Genomic DNA, 21760 nt, shown 5'->3' with positions numbered 1-21760 from the left:
AAACATTTTTCAGACTTTCTTTATTCACCTGTAAAAAACCTCACCCACACCACAAATGCCACACACACACACACACACACACACACACACACACACAGAGGCAGACCTGAGATCCCTGTTCCAGTCCCCAGGCTCTAGGGGCTCAGCACACACATCCCATCCGAAGCCCACCCGCGGGGCCTGTGCCTGGGTGCAAAGGGGCAGTGGCAGTGTCCCAGGCTGGAGTTGGGTGTTGTTGGGGCTCCTCTGCAGGGTCTGTGTGCCTTCACCCTGCCTCACATTAGGGTGTTCACAGCAGAGTGGCCTGTTCAGGGTGGGGGACTGGCTGTCGATAGGCTGGTAGCCGGGCCCTAGCAGCATCTCGGCGGCGGCGGAAGGCCAGGAATTCCTCCCGAAGGGCAGCACATCGGGCCTCAGGGCCAGGAGCATGGGCAGTGTTCAGGAGGCAACCCTCCTCTGGAGTCTTTGCACCTGCAGGAGGACGGCAGATCAATGCGAGGAAGAGGTCTTGAGGTTCACAGACACCATGAAGCTCTCTAGGGCCTGCCAGTGCTGAGGAGCCAAGGGAGCCAGAGGAGAGAGCCTGGGGCACAGGGCCCAATGAGGAACAGACTGGGTCCTAAGGCTGTCAGGGTACATGGGACAGCGAGGCCAGGAGTGCCCCCCTTTCTGGAAGACTCACACACCTAGCTCTGGCTCAGCTTCAAGTCGGGGTCGAGGGCCAGCCAAGCCCAGGTGCAGAGTCTCTAGCAATTCCATGTCTCCAGGGAATTCTGAGTCCCATTCATAGTTCTCATCCACAGATGTGTTCCTCCTGTTAAAAGGGACAAATGTGTGCTGTGGGTAGAGGAATAGAAGGTGGCCAAAAAAACCTAAACCTGGGGTTCCCAAACTCACTGCCATGCGTTTCACCTGAACACGTCTGGACCTCAAGAAAAGCATCTGAAGGAGACAAAGTCTCCTGGTCCAGGGCAGGGGTGGAGCAGAGAGGGCAGAGGGTATTAGGAAAGGCGTGGGGAGAACGTCTGAGACGATAGGGCGGAACTGGGGCCAGGGCAGGAATGTGCAGGGACGGCCCTCACCTCTTGCTGACTGTGACCACATGCTCCCTTCGGGGCCACCTCTCAGGGCCACTGGCCCAGCTGCTGGTGTCTCCTGGAGCAGGGCTGAGGTAGCTGCCTCCTGCAGAGGGGGCCGTGGAGGGGGGCCGAAGGAAGGAGGCGCTGCCCCGCCCACTGCTCTGGCTTGTGAGGCTGCCCCGAGGGGCAGCAGGGAGAAGGCTGGGCAGCAGCCGCTCCTTCAGTGTCCAATCAGCCAGTGCTGTGTATGGAGGCTCTGGGGTGGTGCCAGCCCCAACAACAGCCCCAGGAAGCGCTGCCCTGGGGGACACAGTGGGGGAGTCCAGGGGTTGAAGGAGAGATGAGATGGGGCAGGGCCGGGTATCCATGTAATCTGGGGGCGGAGCAGGATCAGGCTCCTCGAAAGGGGGCCAGTCCCCATCCACATTCATCTCCCGGAAGAAGGGCAGGCTCAGGTACTGGAGCAGGGGTCCTGGACCCGGCAGGGGACTGGGCAGGGCTGCGGGAGGGGGCCCCACAGGGCTGATGTCTGCAATGCAGAGGGGCTGGGGTATCCCACTGGGGCTGCTGCTGCTGTAGTCATAGGACCTGGCCTGCCGCCGGGCTGGGGTCCGAGGTTCCGCCCGCTCAGGGCCTGACCTTTCTTGGGGCGTCTCCACAATGGGTCCCATCACAAAGCGCCCATCTGGTCCCCGGGAAATGGGCTCCAGGGGTAACGGCCCCCGACTAGGTGGAGGATCCGGAGGGGGGCTGGGGGGTCCAGCAGGCTCCCCCCAGAGCAGACTCTGGCGCAGGCTGGGGACTGGGGAACCCTGGAGCTTCAGCTTCACCACGCTGTCAGGACTGCCCGAGCCCGGAGCAGAGCTGGGGAAGGACAGGAGATCAGGGTCTGTGGTAGGGGGCCAGTCCCCCTCCCAGGAACCAGCGTCAGGCCTTGAGAGGTTTGGTGCACAACAGAGCAGAGCTAGGGAGAGCAAGCGAGAAAAGGACCCACATGGTGGAGGGGTGGAGGGAAGGCACCAGCGACACTGGACCCGCCCCCAGGCTGGGGCCTCGGGCGCGCCCATCCTCACCTCCCTCTCACTTCTGTTCGGCCCCTCCCACCTCTCTGCAAGGTGCAGAAAAGAAAGCAGAGAATACTGGCGCCACAGGGGGAAGGCAGAAGGAAGCCAAGGAGGTGGAGGGACTTACTGTGAAGCTGACTTTCCAGAAAAGATAAGAGGTGGATCTGAAAGGGCAGGGGGAACTAGAGGTGACACAAGCAAAACCAAGGCCCTCGAGGGACCCAGGCACAGAACCCCTCACCCAACACCAGGCACTCAACCCCATCCCAGTGGGAACTATGCGAGCTGTGGGAAGGCACCAGGCCCACACCGGAAGGAGCGACTTTTCCTCCAGGTAGGACGTGCTTGCGGTGGGGCGGGGCCCTGCCGTGGGCGGGGCCCCCGGGCCTACCTTGGCGGAGGAGGCGTTTTCGGCGGCGGCGCGCAGCCCTGCGCCGGTTCATGAGGCAGGCGGCCAGGACGCTCACGAGAACAGCCACGCCCAGGAAGCAGACCCCGCCCACCACGCCGGCCAGCACGGGCTGTGGCAGGAGGCCCGGCAGCTGTGTGCGCGAGGGGTAGACTTCCAGGCCTGGGTGAGGGGCCACAAGGGGGGTTCGGTGTCCAAGGCTTAGTGGGCTCCGAGCCCTCCAATCTTCAGCGCTCTGCCCTCCCTCCAGGTTCTCACCGGAAGTGGAGACGTTGGCCGTGTTGCTGGGATCGCTGACATAGCTACCGGCGAAGGCCACAAGGCGGAACTCATAGAGAACATCCTGGAGGTGGGGTCCAGAAGGGGATCAGGGCCCAGCACCGTCCACCCCAGCCCCTTTCGGGAAGACATTGCAGTTGGGCGATAAGGATTAGGGTTAAGTGGAAAGATGGTCAAATCAGGCTGAGAAGCCTGGGTTTGGGGAGTGGAACAGAGAGCTGGAGAGCACCCTCTCTGTGCCCGCCTCCCTCACATACCTTGATGAGCCCTGGCACCAGCAGGTGCATTTCCGTGCCTGCCACGGCCCGGTCCAGCACCTCCCAGCCCTGGGAGCTTTGCCGTCCTTCCAGGATGTAGCCATCCAGACTCTCAGGGACCAGTTCTGGGGGATCCCAATGCAGGAGTACCCCCCGGGGTGTCCTCACTGCCACCAGACCCCGAGGAGGGGACAGGGGAGGCGGCATCTCTGTCGGGGGGAGCCTGGGGGCAGCTGGTGTGGTAGGAAGCCCTGAATGGGACAGATAGGCATGACAGAGATAGGATTTCCAGGGCCCCTTCCTCCACCACCCCGCCCCACCCCCACCCAACCATTCTCCCAGAGCCCCTAAGTACAAGCCTGGATCATCTTCCACAAACCCCTCTGGAGCCGAAGCTGCCCAGCACCTCAGCCCCCTCCCACCCAGGTGCTCCCATATCCCTGCTTTCCCTGGCAGCCCTTCCCCATCCTTGTGCTGCTTTGGGGTGAGAGGACTCTTTACCTTCAGGTGCGGACAAGACGATTTCACTGAAGGGCCCACTCCCCAGCTTGTTCTGAGCTAGGACACTGAACTGGTACTGAGTATGGGGCTGCAGCCCAGGCACTAGGAGGTGAGCAGCCCCCACGGGCACCGCCAGGGACACCCAGTCGTGGTGGGCTCGGTCAGGACGTTTGGCCCTGGAGAACATGAAGAAATGGGGGCACCTCATGAACTAGGAAGACCAGGAAGGTTGGAGTCCAGAGAGTTGACCTCTCCCCTCCCCTCAAGCATCAGGGTCTCAGGACCTAGGCTCAGAACACCTAAGATTCTCTGGAAATCGGGCAGCAGAGTTAGGGCAGGGCTGGGATAGAGGGCAGAGGGCCAGGGGCAGGGACAGGTCACTTACAATGGGGTATACCAGACACTGAATCTCTGCAGGTAGCCACCATCAAAGCCAGGCTCCCAGGAGACATTGGCACCCTTGGGCAAAGGCACCACGGACACATTGGTGACAACGTGGGGGCTGGTGCCTGGGTAGCGGGGAATGGAGAGACGGATGATGGTCAGGGACCTGAGAGAAGGTAAAGAGCTAAGGAAAGCCCCAGGGCCTCTGCCCTCGACCCATCACCCTAGGGGTCCCCCACCCACAAACCCTATCTGGGCCTCCAAAATGATTCCCCTGTCTCCTGTCCCACATGGATTCCTCCAGCCCCCAGCCAGCTCTCCAGCCACTAACCCAGCACGTAGACATTCGTGGAGGTGGCCACTTGGGCCACAGCATTGCTGGCAGTGCACACCCAGCGCCCGTGGGCCTCCTTGGTCAATGGTCGCAGGATGAGGCTACTGTTGCTGTCCAGCTGGGCCTGGCCCTGCAGCCCCCGGCCCACCTACAGAACCACTGGTCAGCCTGAGGACACACGCAGCCACCCCTCACCAAGGGCGCCACTCATCTCTCCAGGCAGCTCCTGTTTCCTCCCCGCCCTGCCTCCGTCAACCCTCTCCTCCCCACATCCTCCTTCCCACAAAATGGCCAGGGGCAGAGAGGCAGAGGTGTTGTGGGCATGAATGCAGGCTGAGTGGGGTCAGAAGCCTTACCTTGGCCCAAGAGATGGTGGGAGGAGGGTCTCCTCGGGCAGAGCAGGGGATGAGGAGCTCCCGCCCTACTTCTTGGAAATAGTCTTCCTTGGGCCGTTCTAGAAAAGCTGGGGGAGCCTGAAAGCCAGATCTGGCATTGGGAGGGGCCTCGCTCACACTGCTGTCAAAGGGTCAGTTGTTACTCCCCCCACAGGGCTCCCTGTCACACCACAGCTCAGTTCTCCATCTCTCACTGTCTCTTTAGCTCTACGTCTCTGTTCCCTGGCAGGGGGGCTGGAAGGAAATGGGGGGATAGACGAGGAGTGGTGGGCTGGGAGGCCTCTCTGGAGAGGTTCAAACCTCTGCAGAACACCCTTTCACCCTCCGGAGAGGGAAGTGGCATGGTCAAGGTGGGTGAGAGTTGGGGCGGGTGGGGTATCTTACTTTGTGGATGTGCTGTGTGACTGATGTCCCACCTCCCCAGCACCATCTCTGCAAAAACCTCTGGGATGGTGTCCAACAGCTGCTGCTGTGGCCACCGTGGGAAACACAGACTTGGAAACCCCTCCCCACATGTGACGGCTCTACCCCCTCCTTCAGCCTGGTGTCAGCACCAGGGCCACCCTGAACCTCACCTTGAGTAGCACACGGGTCACTGGGGAGGGCCCTGCAGTACCAAAACTGTTGTAGGGGGTGCAGGAGTATTCTCCCAGGGCATCCTCATTCCCCAGGGCAATGATCAGTGAGCCTTCTGGGCCCTGGGACCAGCCGGGGAACTGGAGGGAAAAGGAGATGACGAGAGAAAGAAACTCAGCAGAGGCAAGACAGATATGGAGAGAGGTGACTCAAAGGAGGGAGACCGGCTGAGAAACCCACATCTATGCAGAGGACTCCACGACTCTTCCTCCAGGTCTGACCTCTCTCTGAATTCCAGTCCTTCATTTCTCTTTCCTGCAGAGGGGCCACTACCAATGGGTGTGAAGGCTAGGACTGCACAACTCCAGGGGGCGCCACTCACAGAGAATACAGTGTCCTCACTAACATTTGACTCCTCACTCTGCCTCACTCCCCCATTTAAATACTCACCAGGTCTATCACCTGGGAAGGCCTTTTGTCTAGGCGTAAGGCCAGCCATCTTCACGTCCTCCTCTCTAACTCGGACTCCATAACCTCTCACCTGGACCATTTCAGCAGCCTCTGACCTCCTCCCTATGTCCACCCTCTCCCATCCATTCCATCTGACAAACTGAACTTCCGCTCAAGGCTCTGATGCTATCACACCATTGCTCCAACAACTTCACTGCCTCCAACTGCCTTTATACTTTTTTTCTTAACTTCTAACAAAAATTTATTGAGTATTACTATTGCAGAAGCCTCTAAGACACTAGGATGAAAGGAAACAGTAGTAGCCCACAAGGAATTTGCAGTCTTTGCAGATAAACAAAAGATCTCAATCGCCTTGAAATGAAGTAATGTTAACTTGGCATCCATAGTTCTTCCTTTTGGCCCCAACCTGTCTTTCCAGCTTTCTCCACACTATTCACGAGCCCACAGGCACTGCGGCTCCCAACAAACTGGACGATTCATTATGCCATAAACACTATATAGTTTCCTGCCTCGGGGCCCTGGTTTCTGTATGGAGTGTCTGTCCGCCCTTCAAGGCCCATCACCAAAGTCTAGAAGTGGTTGCTGATCTATCCTCAACCAGCCCTAAAAGAAAGGTGCTGACTCCATCCCTGGCCTTCCAGCAAAGTGTCTGTTGCTGTCCTACCCCCACTACGCTGTGCCCTCCTTAACAATGGATGTCTCTTTGCTCCTGCTCCCCAAAACACCCCACACAGCACCTGGGAAGAAGTGTGTGTTTCCTAGTCACTGAATTGAATTAAACTGAGCTAATTCCACCCCAGCTGTCCTAACTAGAATAACACCAAGCTAAGACCTTCCTCCTCCCTGCCTCACATCTGTACCTTGTCCAGATGCAGGGCCTGCCCATCCTTGGTCCAGCTGACAAAGAGCAGTGGGGGGTTGGCACGAACTGGGCACCGGATGATCCCCCGCATGCCTACGGGCAGGGGCGTCTCAGGAGGCATCGCTGTCACCTGGGCTGGGTCTAGGGGGGAAGCAGGGGCAAGTTGTGGAGGAGGAGCTTGGCCTGGCCCAGAGGAGGGGAGCAGGCAGAAGAGGGAGATGAGGTCAGGCTTACAGAGCACAGTGAGGTAGGCAGAGGCTGAGGGCGGGCGCGGGAGGCCATTGCTGGGCACGCAGGTGTAGCGGCCAGCATCCTCAGGCTGGGCAGCTTGCAGCCGCAGGCTCCCATCCACCAGGATTCGCACTCGGGACTGCAGGCGGCTGCAATATGGCATGTGTGAGGAGGGGTCCAGGCCTTGCTCAGCCAAGGGGCTCCTCAAAGACTGCCCACCAGTTCCCCACCCCCACCCCCAGAGCCTCACCTAATATGGAAGACATTGATGCTGTCCTGGAACCAGCTATAGGTGAGGTTAGCAGGGTACGCCTCAGCCCGGCAGGCCAAGGAAACATCCTGGGAGGCATTGACCGTGCTGTTCTTGGGGGGCACCACGATGACTGGGGGTCCTGTGGGGAAGCAGAAGGGGAGGGAGGAGGTTTCAGCCCACAGTCTTCCCAGAACCCTGAGGTCACTTCTGCACTTCCTCCCAGTCCTGCCCTCTGGAATACAGGCTGGGTATTACAGGGCTTTGGGGAAGTGAAGCAGGCCCTTGTACGTAACAAAGTTTCTCCTCTCCCCAAGACCAGCTCCCCTTCCCACCAGGGACAACCCCATTCACCCAGTTTGCCCTGCCTAGAAACTGTGTGTGCATGTGCACATGCGTGTGTGTTGGAGAGGCAGAATCACATTTAACTCTCTCCTCATATACCTTTTATGTCCCTCCTCTGTCACATCTTAAATCACCTCTATGTCCCCTACCCTAATCAAGGTACCAATATCTTACCCCAATCCCTGACTCCAGGCTCCCCTACCTCTGCCACTCTGATGGCCATCCATGCAGAAACGTCCCCTTTGGTCACAGAACACTTTGCTCAAGAATCTGCAACAGTTCCTGTCTCCACCCCCTTAGCTCAAACTTCTTTTTTTTCCAGGTCAGTAGAGGCAACTCGCTGTGACCCAGGCCAGGCTCACGCCCATCTCCATGCCTTTGCTCTCTGAACCCCCAGTATAGAATGGTCTTCCCTGAGACCCTGGCCAAGCCACATAGCTCTTGCAAAACCATCTCTAACTTCCCAACTCCACCGCTTTCTGCCCTCTCTGGGCTCCACTGCACAAGGAGTCAGTAATAAGAGGTAATGATACGCGTCCAGCGTACAGAACACTTATGGGCACACCAGGCACTCTGCTACACACTTTACTGCATCATCTCATTTGGTGGTAGGAATTACTGTCTCCACTTCATAGATGAAGAAACAAAGGCTCAGAGGCAGAGAGATTGTGAGGTGACCTGCCCGGGGTCAGCAGGGAAGGCAGGATTCATATTCAGGCCTTCCCAACACCAGGGACCCAGCACTGCCTTTCCCACTGGACCAAGGAGAGCAACACTTGGCTAATCCATCTTATCTTCCCACATAGAAAACAGGCTCCATGAGACAGAGCCCAGGTGTTCTGTTTCTCAGCTTTCCTTCTAAAGGGAAGGTCTTCACCAGGAATTACTAAGCATAGATCACTGGGCTCAGCTGAACCTAGTTAAATTCTTGTAACAGTCTTGAGAGGCAGATATAAACCTCTTTATATAGATGAGGACACTGGGGCTCAGGGGGGCTACATGGCTCATGGTCTCACACCAGCACCCATGCTCCTTCCACTATACCACACTGCTGGGCACTAAATATCTATTTGTCCGTTTACGATCCTTTGAAAATTAAGATGCTGGTTTTAGAGGAACAAACTGCGTTGGGAGCCCCCTCACTCTCCATGGGCCCCTGCCCTCAGGCACATGTCTCCTCACTCCTGCTGTGTACGCCCCAGCCACAGGTCACTGTCCTCTCACACAGGCATCCCAGTTCCCAGCCCTCCCCCCCAGAGAGTACCTAGCACCAGCAGCTGGGTGGCGTGGGTGGCGCTGCCCTCAGTGCTGGAGGCTTGGCAGATGTAGACCCCAGAGCTCCCTCGCTCCACCCGCCGGATCCACAGCGTCCCGTTCCGCACCTAGGGTAAAAGTCGGTGAGGAAGGTCCCACTTGTGTCCCCTTCCCTCCGGCTGACCTCGGACCCTGCACTTCCAAGGCTGGCCAGCAGAGGGAGGCAGTACCCCAGGCTCAGGAAGCCAACGCAAAGTCCCACTTCTGGCTGGTCTCCCAGCCTGGCCTTTACCTCTCTGTCTTCCAGTCTTGCTCCCAGGCCTCCACCTGCCCCTCACATTCTATCTGGTCCACCCTGCCCAAGCCAGGACTCACCTGCACCGGACCCTGGCCCTGGCCAAGGTCCTGTCCTCGGAGCTTCCAAGTTACGCGAGGCTGGGGGCTGCCGCGGGCCACACAGCGCAGGGTGATGGGCTCCAGTTCCCGCACTTCCAGCACCTGGGGAGGCGTCTCCAGGAACTGAGGGGGCGCTGTGAGGAGAGAGGCTTCAGAGGCTGCCAGAAGGGCTATCAGCCCAAGGAGCAGCGTCCGAGGACCAGAGAGACAGATCAGGGCTGCAGCCCTCAACCCACCAGCCTGCCCACCTTCAGAGGAATCCCCAGCCCAGGGCCACCATGTCTGCTGCACCCCAGGGCCAAGTGGGATTGCACCAGCCCATCCCCAGACTGGCCTCAGAGTTGGCAACTGGGGCTGAGCATAGGCTGTGTGTTCAGAGCCAGGAGAGAGCCAGGTGCCCTCTGGAAGAGCCTATTCTGGGGGTCAGGAGCCCTGGGTTCTAGATTCCGCTCTGCCTTTAACCAGTTGCATGACCCAGTCTCCCTGTGCCCCAGTCTCCTCATCTATGAAATGGGAATAATCATGAACTCCTTCCATGTTAGCGTGGAAAGAGAATTCATGAGGTACTTGGTTAAAAGGTGTTTGGAAAAACAAAATGCTATGTATATGTGTGCTCTGTTTCACTTAGGGTCCAAGAACTCCCTCCCCCTCCCTACCCATTACCCTCTCCTGGCCAGGGAGGCGGGAGCAAGGAAGAGAGAAGGGAAGGGGGAGTTCCTAACACAGAGCCTAGAAGGCCAATTGGATTGAGATCTGAAGAACCGAGAGGGCAAGAGTGGGGGTGGGAGGGGTAAGATGCAAACAATGAGCCAGCTCACGTGGCCACACGGGGTGTCAGCTGGGGTGGGCATCTGAACTGCCCCCCTCCCCTTCCCCTACCAGCCAGAGGTCCCCATCTTTCTGCTCCCCTCCCTTATCCACCACCTGCTCCCAGTTTCATACAATTGACCGTGAGGTGCACCCAGGAGCCGTTGGCTGAATCGTCTTCGGGGCTGTGCTGGTCCAGGAAGAGCACACGGCACTCGTACCAGCCCTGGTCTTCGGCCCGGAGCCCTTCGATCTGGAGAGATGCCCCCTTCTGCAGGCGAACTCGCCCTAGAAGGGGAGCCCTGAATTAAGGGTGCTGAAGGGACCCCATGGGAGCCCCAAACCCCTGTTCACACTGGTCATTCTCAGAGGTTAAGAACAGGCTCCATTCCTCCCAGTTACTCTGATAGAGTGGGGTCTGAAGAGGCAGAGATAGGGTTGGGGTCATTGAGGGCAGATCTCTCCGTTCAGCCCCTCTGATTGCTCCTGCCTTTCAACAGGTGGGACCCGGTTTAGACAAAGAGAAACCCAGAGCAGCAGGCAGCAGGTGGACAAGATGCTCCACGGAACTACACCTGGCTTCCGGGACTGCTGGGGGAAGGGAGTTGAAGAGCCACACTTAGTCTCCTTCAGATTCTTACAGGATCTGCCACCCCTTGGCTCTTTTAGTAGCGGCAAGGTATGGGCTCCTGGGGGTACTCCTCCTGCCAGAGGACTCTCCCCCAGAAACCTCAGCAGAGTGTGGGGCCTGAGCAGGGAGCCAGACCTCGCCTACCAAAGCCCCTAATCCCTCAGGGCTATTATCAGCAGCCTAAGCGCCTTAGGGTGGCCAGAGTCCAGCCCAGCCAGGCAGCAAGGTCAGCAGCCTCCTCACCCCATCCCTTCACGCCCCACGGCACCCAGGCCCCGGTTGACTGACCACATAGAGCTCCACAAAGCCACACAGCCCAGCAGAGGCAGACCCCACACTCCCACCCTCAGTCAGCATCCACACCACACATCCCCCCACATCCCTCAGCAACCTCCCCTGATGGAGCCCTACAGCCCAGACAGCTTCAGGGGTCCCTGGCAGTGCAGCCAATGAGAAAGGCATACACTTGGGAGCCAGAGAGACCTAGAATCTAGCTCTGCTCTGGACTCCTTTGAGCAAGTTTTTTAACCTCTCTCTCAACTCCAGTTTCCTCATCTGTAGAATGAGAGAAAGGAAAAATCTAGGTGAGATGAAGGGGAGAGAGAACGTAGGGAAGGCAGCCAGCACGGTGGCTGGCATCAGTGGGTGCTCAAATAAAGATTGGTAAACAGAGGAATGAGCTCAGCATTTGAAATCAGAAGCCCGCATTCGATCCTGGCCCCGTCCCTTACCTGGTAACACATCATCTCCCTTCTCTCCCCCTGTATCAGTGAGTAGCACCCACGCACCAAGTCACCCAGCCAGAAGCCTGGTATCGCCTAGATTCCTCTCGCCATTACCTCCATGTTGTCTTGTTCAGTAAATCTTTCAAATTCTTCCTCCTAAATATCCGTTCCTTCTCTAGCATCTCCACCTTAGTTTAGTCCTATGGTATCTCTCACCTGGGTTACTCCAACAGCCTACCCCCCCTGCATTCCTCAACTGCTTATCCCACCTTGACCTTTCTTATGGACAAATGACAGTTTCTAAATCTTGTGGGTTATGCAAAACAATTACAGCTCTAAGACAAGTCCCTTAGCATTGTGCCCACCTCACCAACCAGATTGTGCCCCTAACTAGCCCTTCCTAATACTAGAAATTCTGAAGTTGTTATGCGCTCACCCCCTCTGATCTGCTTCCCTTCTAACTGTAGGGCAATCTTTCTGAAATGTCATCTAAGCCACAATGCCCCTAATGCTGTCAGGGAAGAGGAGAATGATCAAGTTGAGGCTGGCTATGTGATCTGAGGCAAGGGATTTTTTTCCTCTAAAAAAGGGGTTCAGGAGTGTGGATTCTTAGGAAGGGTGGACCTGCTTAAAGGGCTAGGTGTTTAAATCCCCACCTAGGAGATAAGCCTAGGACTTGCAGGTAAATATTTAACTTAATCACACCCTTCCACCCCCTCATGGGATTCCTCAGTAACCCTAATGTGCCTGGCCGTGGAACCCTGCTGACCCCAGACTGCAACCTCTTCTAAGTCCCACATGGTAGTAACTTTTCATCACGGTGATCTTCAAGCTCTACAATGCAGAAAGAAGAGAGAAGGGAGATTGAGCACTGACTATAGGCCATGGAATACATCATGTGTCGCTTAATGACGGGGATACATTCTGAGAAATGCGTTGTTAGGTGATTTTTGTCATTGTGCGAACATCATAGAGCGTATTTACATGAACCTGGATGGTACAGCCTACTACACACCTAGGCTATGTGGTACTGATCTTGTGGGACCACCATTGTATATTCAGTCCATCATTGACCAAAATGTCATTATGCGGTGTATGACTATATTAGGCATTGCCACCATATTTAATGCTCCCAAGAATTCCATTAAAGAGGAAGAAACTCACATTAAGCTTCTTTCCAAAATCACATGCCTAGTAAGTGACAAAGCCAGGCCTTCTTTCTCCAGATGCAGTGTATTTTCCATTGCACACTGGCATGAGGATCAAGTGACGTTCAGGGCACTCAGCACTGAGCATATTCAGTGTATTCTCAGTTGGAGGAGGTTGGTGGCCAGTGGGTAACAGTTTTAAACATTTGTTGATCAGAATATCCCATGAAGCGTATTGTACATCCCACATTTTCTGTGAGGTATGGACTGCTAGGCCTGTAGTGTTACAGAAGAACAGGGAGATGGCAGGCACTGCTGGGTCTTCCTGAGTCCGGGGCCCACCCCCTAGAGGCCCACTCTCCACTCACAGGGCCAGAACCTGATGGACTTCAGACTCTGGAGGGTGTGGAAAGGAAGCAGGAGAACACAGACTCTGCTCTCTCAAGCTCTCGGAAGTCAGGGAACCCACACTCACGTACATGTACAAGTTCACATACACACAGTTCAAAAGTGGTGCTAACAGTACCCAAATATTCCAAGACACAAGAAGCAAGAGGAGTATGGAAGGCCTCCAGGAAGCTGTGACTACACGGACCATTTTGAAGGATAAAAGGTAGTAAGGGGAAATGACTAGAAGGAGCGGGGCATTCTAAATGGAATGAGATTACTGATGTTTATCGAACAACTCAAGACAGAGAGAACTCATATCCCTTCTACTGAATGGGGTATCTTCAAACTCCCTAGAAATATAGCACAAAAGGAAAAGACCAAAAGCCAGTCCCATAGATTAGAAGAGATCTATGATCTCTATCATACCACAGACCATATGCTCTAGGGTCTAAGATCCACCCCAGGAAAGTTGGTGTACAATAAGCCAAGCCTCTATTGGCCCTGCACGCCTGGTCACGGTTTCACACCACATGGGCACTCTGTGCAGGCTCTGTTCTGGCTACTCGACATACAGTGGCTAACTTAATCTAGGATTCAGTCCCAGCTTGTTTTTTACTGCTTTTTACTACTTTTATACTCATTAATAAATCCAGTCTCCTCTGCTGGATGGATTCTCGAGTCTTCAAAGATTGGAAGCTTTCCCCTCAGTGTAGTCCCTAAAGCTCCAAAAAGTTTCCCTCGTGGTCCCTCCCACATTCTAGGCCACCAGCCTCACACAGAGTCCCAGGCCATCTCCCCTTCACTTGCCCAGAGGGTTTATGACAGGACAGCATTGTCCTTAGCAACCTCCACCTCCCGTTGCCTAGCAACAGCAGTTCAGAGTCCCCTACACAAAGGCTGAGAGGCCCCTTCCACACTGGAGGCAGTAAAAGGGTTAATGAGCACAGGGGCCTCCCCCCAGGGCCCTGACTCCCCAGATGAGCTCTGGCCTGCCCAGGAGCTCCAGACTTGGTCTCCAGACTGGGGGCAGGAGTGGACACAAAGGGCAGAGGTAGGAAGAAAGCCCCCGAGGTTACAGCTCCCAGCCCTTGCAGCTCAATGGAGCAATACAGAGACAGAAAGAAAGGTAGCAAAGCTGCTAGCCATCCAGTGGCTCATCCGCCTGAGGGACCGCAAGACAGGACAGAGGGCAGAGGGAAGGGGAAGAGCTGCACTCTCGCTGGTGGAGTCCCAGGAAAAGCACGTCTCTCTCCGCTCCTCCACCTCCCCCTGCTCCTCCACCTCCCCCTGCCGTGCCCTCATTCAGGCAGTGTTCTGAGTCTGCCCAAACCCCTCCCCAAACCCCTCCCGGGCCCAGGGTAGGCACAGCTGTTTTTTTTCTCCTCTTGTCCCAACTGGGGCCCACTTTCATCAGTTCTCATGGGGCTTGTGTAGACACATACGCTCCCACCAGGCTGTTTGCCAACAACTGCCCCTAGTTTGAAAATAAACTCTCCCCTTCCGGAGCACCTGCCTGAGCCTCCTCCCCACTCTGCTCAGCCCGCCCCACGGTGGGAGCTCAGCCAATCCTAGGGCTTCTCCCGGGATTCAAACTAAAGAGGGGAAAGGTGGGGGTCCCCCTCCGCCATCAACTGGTGGCCTTTCCTGGGTTTCCCCTCTGAAGAGGTTACAAGACTCTCTTGCCCAGCGGCCTCAGACCCATCCTTAGGCCCTCCCACACACCGCCCTCTGAGACGGGCACTAAACCGCTCAGATTAAGGCTCCATCTGGGATTAGGAGAAAGCCAAGCCTTTCCAGGGAGCCATCTGGGGCCCAGGAGAAGGCCCCCAAGGGGGCTTTCTACTATTTTCAGTCTGCACAGGAGCCCCTGAAGCAGCAACCCAGCCCAGCCCCATCCACTCACTGATCTTTAGGGAACCTGGCCCTCCCCAGCCCACCTCTCTGTGCACACGCTCTTCTCTACTCGATCTGGCTGAGCGCCCACTGGAGAAACAAACAGGTCATAGACACAGCCACTCTCAGCCCACTCCCTAGAAGCCTAGAACCCAGAACCAGCATTTAAGACAGTGGGGGAAGGGGAGGGCAGGGGAGTGAGCAGACAGCAGAGCCAGGGACGAGGAGAGGACCAAAGAGGGAGACTAAGGGAGATCAGGATGGAGTCTGGGAGGCTTCACGAGGAGATCTAGAAAGAGCAAGGAGAGAATTAGGATGGATACTTGGAATAGGGCTGCAGGATCTCCTTTGGAACAGACCACGTGGAGTTCTAAACAGCACAGCTATAAGGGGTGTGTGTGTGTGTGTGTGTGTGTGTGTGTGTGTGTGTGTGTAAATGAATGAATCCTTCAATGAATTAACAGCGCTTGGGAGCAGAGCCATGCTTGTTAGCAGAGTTAAGGCAGCGGAGGTGGAGATGAGTTGGGGCAGGGACTGAGCATTAAGAAGTGGTCTGGCTCCCCCCCACCACACCCACCTTTGTTGGTGACACCTCCCAACCTCCTACCTGAGAATAAGTCTTACCCACGTAATCAGGGTCGATTCGGGGAGAGTAGAGGCCGAACTTGATGAAGATGGGAAGCAGGAACCCAAAACGCAGCCACTCGATGACGTGCAGTGGGGGCCGGCCAGTCGAGGGCAGCAGGTCACAGCCCAGCACTGCACTCTCCCCAGCCCGGCCCACCACCGATACCACCTCAGGCTTTCCTCGACCTGCATGGTGGGTGGCATGAGGGACAGCAGGGGCCCGGGTCAGGGCTGGGAGGGGAGGTTCATCAGTATCTCTGTGGGCTCCCTAAGACTTTGTGAAGTGACTGAGGAAATCCTCAACCTCTCCAGAACCAGCCCTCTTCCTCCCCTCCCCTCACATGCGCACAGAGAACCCCCTGGGCAATGCCACCCACCCCAAGGAGTCCTTGAAGCCAGGGAGTGCAGCTCACCGTCAGCCCCCTGGCTGATGATCAGGCTGAGGATGGCCAGACTGAGGCACCAAACCATAGCCCAGCTGCCTGCTCACCCGGCCCCTCCTATCCACAGGGGCCCAGATGGAGGGGCCCAAGGATGTCCACAGCCCAGCAAGCCCCGCCAACCCTTCTGATCAGGTAACAGGTGTCAGCTCTCACTCTTCTGGACAGTTAGGGCTTGGCTCTCGTAACACCTGATGAAGCTGCTCCCTGGAGCATCACCAGATCTAAATGCAAAATGCAAGGCAACACGCAGAGTTGGCTAATAGTGGGAACCAGAAGAAACCCCACAGTTAGAGAGAGGCTGAGAGGACAGCAAAGGAAGAGAAAGGAGAGAGGAGAGCCGGAGGGGGAGGGGGAGGGGGCGCCAAGACACCAGAGATCTTGATGCCCCAGGGAATAAGGGCTGGGATAGGAGTACTGGGAGAATGAGGGAGTGCTGGGTGGGTAGACCCAATAGGTGAGGACAGGGTGGGGGGCAGAGGAGTTGGAAAGATCTTAGGAAAAGCAGAGGAATTCTGGGGATACTCGAGTTACTAAGGTTCTCAGAAAACAGAGGCAGGAAAGAACCGGGGGTTCCTGTACACCTGGAAAAAGATTTGTTAGGGAAGTATGGGAGATGAAGAATCCCACAGTCCAGCCTCTCTCCCTTCTCTTTCCTTAGTCCTAATGCTAATGACAAGGGAGCAGATAGGAGGTAGAACCAGTATTATCACCCCCACCCTGACTGTGACATGTAAGGACCTTGAGGATCTCAGAGAGCCTTGCTCAGGGGCACAGAGCCAGTCAGGGGCAAAGCCTAGATAAGAACCCCCAGAAAGTGGCCCCCAGGACACTCCCACACAATCTCAGGCCCCATTTCCCTAGCCTCTGTGGACTCTGGCAGCTGGGGACCCCAGACCTCTTTCTCCACTCAGCCTCCCAATGTTCTTGAGCAGTGAGTGAGTGAGTCAGTCAGTCACTTGGGACAGGAGGAGCTGCCTTCTCCATCTGCTGGTACAGGGGGCCCAGGCAGCATCCTCCAGGTCTGGGCAGGTCCCAGCACTGGCGGCTGGCACCACATGCTCTTTATCATGCTGCCAGGCAGCCCTCCCTCCGTCAGACACCACGACCCAAGGGCCTTACCCCAATTCCTCCACTCACACTCCTCCAATATCCTCAGAGCACCAGGGTTTACCCAGCTCTCCCTTCCCCAGCCCTAGGGGCATGGACCCTGAGAAGCCAAAAAAGAAAGCCTGCGAGTCCCTAGGGTGCACAAAGTGAACCCTGGAGCATGAAGGGTAGGAACACTTGACAGCCCCAGCCCCAGGGCTCCCAGAGCAGTCACAGTGGGCTGGGGGGGGGGGGGGGGTGCTGCCTGGGGACTGGCAAATGCAAGCGGACTCTGTTCTGTGGCCTCCACCCCACTCCTGGCCTCACAGTTCAGGACTGGCTATAAAACATCCCCCATGTCTGCCAGCCTGATCCCTGCCTCTACTTAATGGCCCTGTGTGTCTAACTCCTGACAACTCACCCGCAAACATTCCCCAGCTTCCCACCACCCCCAGCCAGCTCTCCCATACTTCGCTGACAAATCTTTTTCCAGGTGTGTAGGAACCCCCAGTTCCCTCCTGCCTCCGTTTTCTGAGAACCTTAGTAACCCGGGTTTCCCCAGAATTCCTCTGCTTTTCCTAAGATCTTTCCAACTCCTCTGCCCCGAGCACATCCTCACCTTTCTAGTCTCCCCACCGAGCACGCCTTCATTCTCCCACGTCCCCCATTCCTTATCTCTACTTCTCATAGCCCCCCTCCCCAAATCCCAATTTTTCACACCTGATCTCCAATTGCACAAGGTCCTCTGCGCTTCAAGGAATTCCCTTCCTGTCTCTTCCAGAATCCCCACCCCTCCACCCCCTCACTTCTCCCATCCTCTCCCTGGAATGTCCCTCCCTAGAATTCTCTTGCCTCGGCCCACAATACACTTCTGGTACCCCACCCCCAATTCCCTCTCCCTCGTCGTCTTTGGACCCCTGGAACTCCTCCTTGCTTTTGGAACCCACCAAGAAGCCCCCAACACATACACACACACACACACACAAACCCACACACACACACACACACACACATACAGTACCTCCAGAACTCCAGTTCTCCAGGAACCCCGACCCACCCACCAAGAATTCCACTTCACTCCCCAGAACTCCCCTAGTTCTGCTCCCCCAAAGAATTGCACTCCTCTTCACAAGTCCCTCGCTTTCTCTTGTCCCCCATAACTCCCTCACTGTTCTCCATCTCCCCGCCAGAACCCCCATTCCATTCCCCCCAGAACGCCCCCGCCCTCACCTGCTCCGCTCAGCTCGGCTCCGCTCTTCCAGCTACACAATAGGGGGCGGACCCGCCTCCCCGCCTCGGATGCCCCGAGCGCCTCCCGTCGCCCTGGAGACCGCCAATCCCCCCCTCCCGCGGCGGCCAATTGGAGCAAACAGAAGGCGAGGAGCGGCGGGCGCGACCCTCGAGCCGCCTGGGAGTTGTAGTTTCGGGGGGAGCAAGAGTCGGTGGCACGTGGGCTCGATCGCCCCCTGGTGGAGCTCTGTACAACCAAGCGTGGAAAGGCGGGTCGGCCACTTCACCCCGCAAGAGTGCGGGGCTCGCGGGTCAGGGCCGGTGCTCCAGGGGTCGCAGGAGCTGGCCCTTAGCTGGCTCTTCCTTCGTAAACTCGCTTCGACCCTCTCTCCTCCCCTAACGGACAGAGAGAACCGCAGATGCGGCAGCTAGGGTTGAAATCTGAGCCTTGGGGCAGGAGCGCCCGGCGGGGAGCGGGACACCCCGCCCTCCTCCCAGGGGATCCACCCAGCTACTGGGCTCTTCTGATCTCCTCCCCCATCCCCATCCCCACCTCCACCCATTTCCTCTCTGGCCAGACTGGAAATACCTGTCTGCGCTGGCGAGCTCCCAAATCTTGCCCAGGCGCCTCCCACAGTGTGCAGCAGGGGAAGGCTGCGCTCCGAGTTTGAAGTTGCCAAGTCAGCTCCTGCTGCAGTTCCCAGCACAAACGATCCAGAGAAACAGGCCCAGAGGGAAGAAAGGGGAGAAATGAGAGACATCCTGACACGGGAGATTGAAAGAGGAGGAGTGGAGTAAATGATCATTTACTGAACCCCTGCAGAGTGCCAGACCCTAGACTGCATACTTTATAACTCTTACGTAACCTGCACCCAAACCCTGTGAAATAGGTAAAGCTCCGTTTGACTAATGAGAAAAGGGAGGCTCAAGGGGGTGAAGTAACTTGCCCCAGACTTCCTATGTAGGACACGGCAGAGCTGGATTCAGACCCAGCCTGGACTTCATCAAACCCACCCCCTTGGAGACCTCAGGCTAAAAGATGTCTTGCATGTCTGCCCCTCAGAGCTTTCTACTTCCTCAGCTTGGTCCACCTTAGGGATACAGGGTCGTCACACCTTCCCTGCTAGGCGTAGGCAGTTATACCTGCTGTGGTCCTTCCCCTTCAGGAAGCCTCCCTCAAAGGCCACACACTGATCTCACCCCAGTCTGAACTCCTACAACTCAGACTGAGTGCACCAGGCATCTGATTCATGGGACCACAGCCTCAACATCGGGAGAGACCCTGCAGGATGGGTCTAACCACTGCTCACACCAGCATTCCTGCCTCATCCTCCCTCCAGGGGATCAGCCAGCCCCATCTGACCACATCCTGGGCCAGGAACCTCACCACTCCTTGTAGTAACCCATTCCATCTTTAGGGACACTGACTGTTGGAAAGTTCTACCAGGTGTAAACATCTGGCTTTATGTCATAGCCTGAGATGGAAGTGTGTGGGGGTGGAGGTGGGGGTGATGGGAGCAGTAGTGTGGTCTCTCCCACCATCCCTCCAGTGAATTCTCCCACAGTGGCAGCTTTTAGCTTACATTACTTTACAGTGTAGCAGACTGACCTAACAGTGATAAGACTATAATGAAAATATGTTAGTGGACACTCTATGAAAGCGAGGTCAGGCAGAATACCTAGGAAAGACGGTCAAAGAGCGAAGCCTTTTCTACATCTTGGCTCCTCACCAACCAGCGGGAAGGATCTCCCCTACACTAAAATCAGCTACACCTCTGGTCCAAAGGTTTCATTTCTGCTGTCTCCAGTGTTTTCCTGAGGATAAGCTAATCTCATTTGCATTTTAAAGTAACTTTTTGTAAACTTGAGGTTTAAAATAGTTTTCAATTTTTAAAAGTTTGTGATATAATCATTTTTTCCTGGAGGCTCATTTTGTGTTTTATTATTATTGTCATTTTGCTCTGATTCTGATGTATCTTGTTGGCTTTTTGGTAAAAAAAAAAAAAAAAAAAAAAAGGAACCCAGCCCTGTAGCTTGTTCCCTCAGCATGCCAGAAGTAAAAGTTGATCAAAATAGTCCATGAGGCTCAAAACTAAAGATTTTCTTCCAGGTTGTTATTGATCCCTAATCATTACTCTGGGAAAGTTTATTCGACCAACCAGGATTCTACTTAAAGCGGCAGTCGGTCCATATATTTTCAACTTGTTGACAAGGAGATGGGAAAATGTTGTCAATTTCAGTGTTTCTGGTCCTAGCAGCAGATCAGAAAAGAAGTATGGTTTCTCAGGTTGTCACTAAAGTGTTTGTGTGCCTGGCTTCTGACCCGATGAGACTGTAGCTCCACGACAGTGTGGAGCTTGTCTGCTTCCCCTTGTTCCCCCACAGCCGTTAGTCTACCAGTGGGGCCCTGCCTGCTTCTCCAGCCGTCTGCTTCTCACCTATCCTTTTATCACACCATGTGTGGCCTTGCAGGCACTAGAGTTCACTCCAGTGCCTTAGCACTTATCTTCTGCCTAGAATGTCCTTTTTCTCCCTTCCCTGGACTTGCTACTAATCACAGGGCAAAATTCTATTTACCTCTTCCCTCCAGGACACCTTGCCTGCCTCCTCCCACCACGCCCTCACCTTCACCCACAGACCTAGGCACACCTCATTGTAATTACATCTTTACACATCCCACACAGAGTTCCTTGAGGGCAGACTGTCTTTCCTGTCTCCCCAGGGCTGGCTCAGTGCCTGACACTTAGTAGGTGCTTACATATGACCCTCCTCTGCCCAGTTTGCTTTCACCTATTTCAAAGGGTTGAGCAAACTTTGCCAACTGTAAAGTGCTGTCAGGGGATTATTATCCTGACTTCCAGCTGAGGAAGAGGCCTGGGCCTCTCTGAGTTGATATTCCACCTTCTTGAGGGTCTCAACCTTCCTCTTCCAGCTACTCTGGGCTGTTTGGGGGCCTCAGCCTTTCTCTGCTCAGAGACTGGGTGTGAGAAGAAGGGACCTTGCCAAATTCCAGGGAGAGCTGTGGGCCAGTTGTGTAGGGACCATTCATCCCTTTATTTACTTTCTGTGTGCCAGATCCTGGAACACATGAGAAATGAGCTGCCCCCGTGCGTGCAAGATGGGCTCCAGTTGGTCTTTTCCAGTCAGTCTCCGGAAAGGCACTAAAGGAGTCGGATGAACTGGGGCTGCAGGCTTGGTCCTGGAGCCGCAGGCCTTTTGGAAGGTGGGACTGCTCAGGCTGAAGGGAGGTGCAGCAAACCAGCCTCACGCCAGAGACTGCCTTCTAGCGGGACAAGAACTCAGGCCCTCAGGGAGCAGAGTGGATCAGTTGCCAGTCTTAGGAGCTCTTTGGGGACTGGTGTCCCACCCTCACCACTTCCTTCCCAAGCCCCAAGGGGCTCCATCTCCTGCACAAAAACCTAGGCAGGAAGCCCCTGCCTACCTCCTGTGCCCTGCTCCCTTTCCAGTCTGGGGGACCCTGACTCCTGGCTGCTGCCTGTGCCCCATGCTGCTCTGGGAGCCCTGCTCCTGGGGTGTCCTAGTGCCTGCTTCACGTGTCCTATTTTCCTGAAAGCAGTGTCTTTGGTCACCACCATCCCCAGCACATCCCACTGCCCCTTCAGAGCCTTAATGTTCCTTTTCGTGGAAGACACTTCAGTGCTCAGCATCTTTTTCCTCACTGAGAGGGGGAAA

At 55.9% G+C, this 21760-nt stretch overlaps 1 protein-coding gene across 6 annotated transcripts; it reads right to left on the bottom strand.

Annotated features, from left to right (window-relative positions):
• Window positions 1–3: 3 nt before the first annotated feature.
• On the bottom strand, window positions 4–19508 carry IGSF9 (immunoglobulin superfamily member 9). 6 transcript variants are annotated; one of them, XM_023640909.2, is made up of 24 exons: window positions 19455–19506; window positions 18657–18758; window positions 18068–18463; window positions 15722–15972; window positions 15306–15494; window positions 10030–10182; window positions 9067–9221; window positions 8702–8819; window positions 7093–7234; window positions 6846–6991; window positions 6610–6752; window positions 5278–5418; window positions 4664–4780; window positions 4305–4455; window positions 3975–4098; window positions 3590–3765; window positions 3089–3339; window positions 2811–2895; window positions 2535–2714; window positions 2271–2307; window positions 1719–1943; window positions 1083–1379; window positions 687–814; window positions 4–471 (listed from the first exon to the last, which is right to left on the bottom strand). In XM_023640909.2, exons 4-24 carry the CDS (start codon window positions 15777–15779, stop codon window positions 290–292), a joined length of 3198 nt encoding a protein of 1065 aa, XP_023496677.1. In that variant the 5' UTR covers window positions 15780–15972; window positions 18068–18463; window positions 18657–18758; window positions 19455–19506; the 3' UTR covers window positions 4–289. The 6 variants fall into 6 exon arrangements, with proteins under 6 accessions (XP_023496677.1, XP_023496676.1, XP_070123037.1 ...); XM_023640908.2 differs by having other exon boundaries at window positions 1083–1943; window positions 19455–19508; XM_070266936.1 differs by having other exon boundaries at window positions 1083–1943; window positions 19211–19477.
• Between the last annotated feature and the right edge of the window lie 2252 nt (window positions 19509–21760).

The sequence above is a fragment of the Equus caballus genome, chromosome 5 (genome assembly GCF_041296265.1).
Source record: "Equus caballus isolate H_3958 breed thoroughbred chromosome 5, TB-T2T, whole genome shotgun sequence".
Taxonomy (NCBI): domain Eukaryota; kingdom Metazoa; phylum Chordata; class Mammalia; order Perissodactyla; family Equidae; genus Equus; species Equus caballus.
Note: the sequence above shows the minus strand (reverse complement) of the source record. Positions and strands in the feature narration are given on the sequence as shown.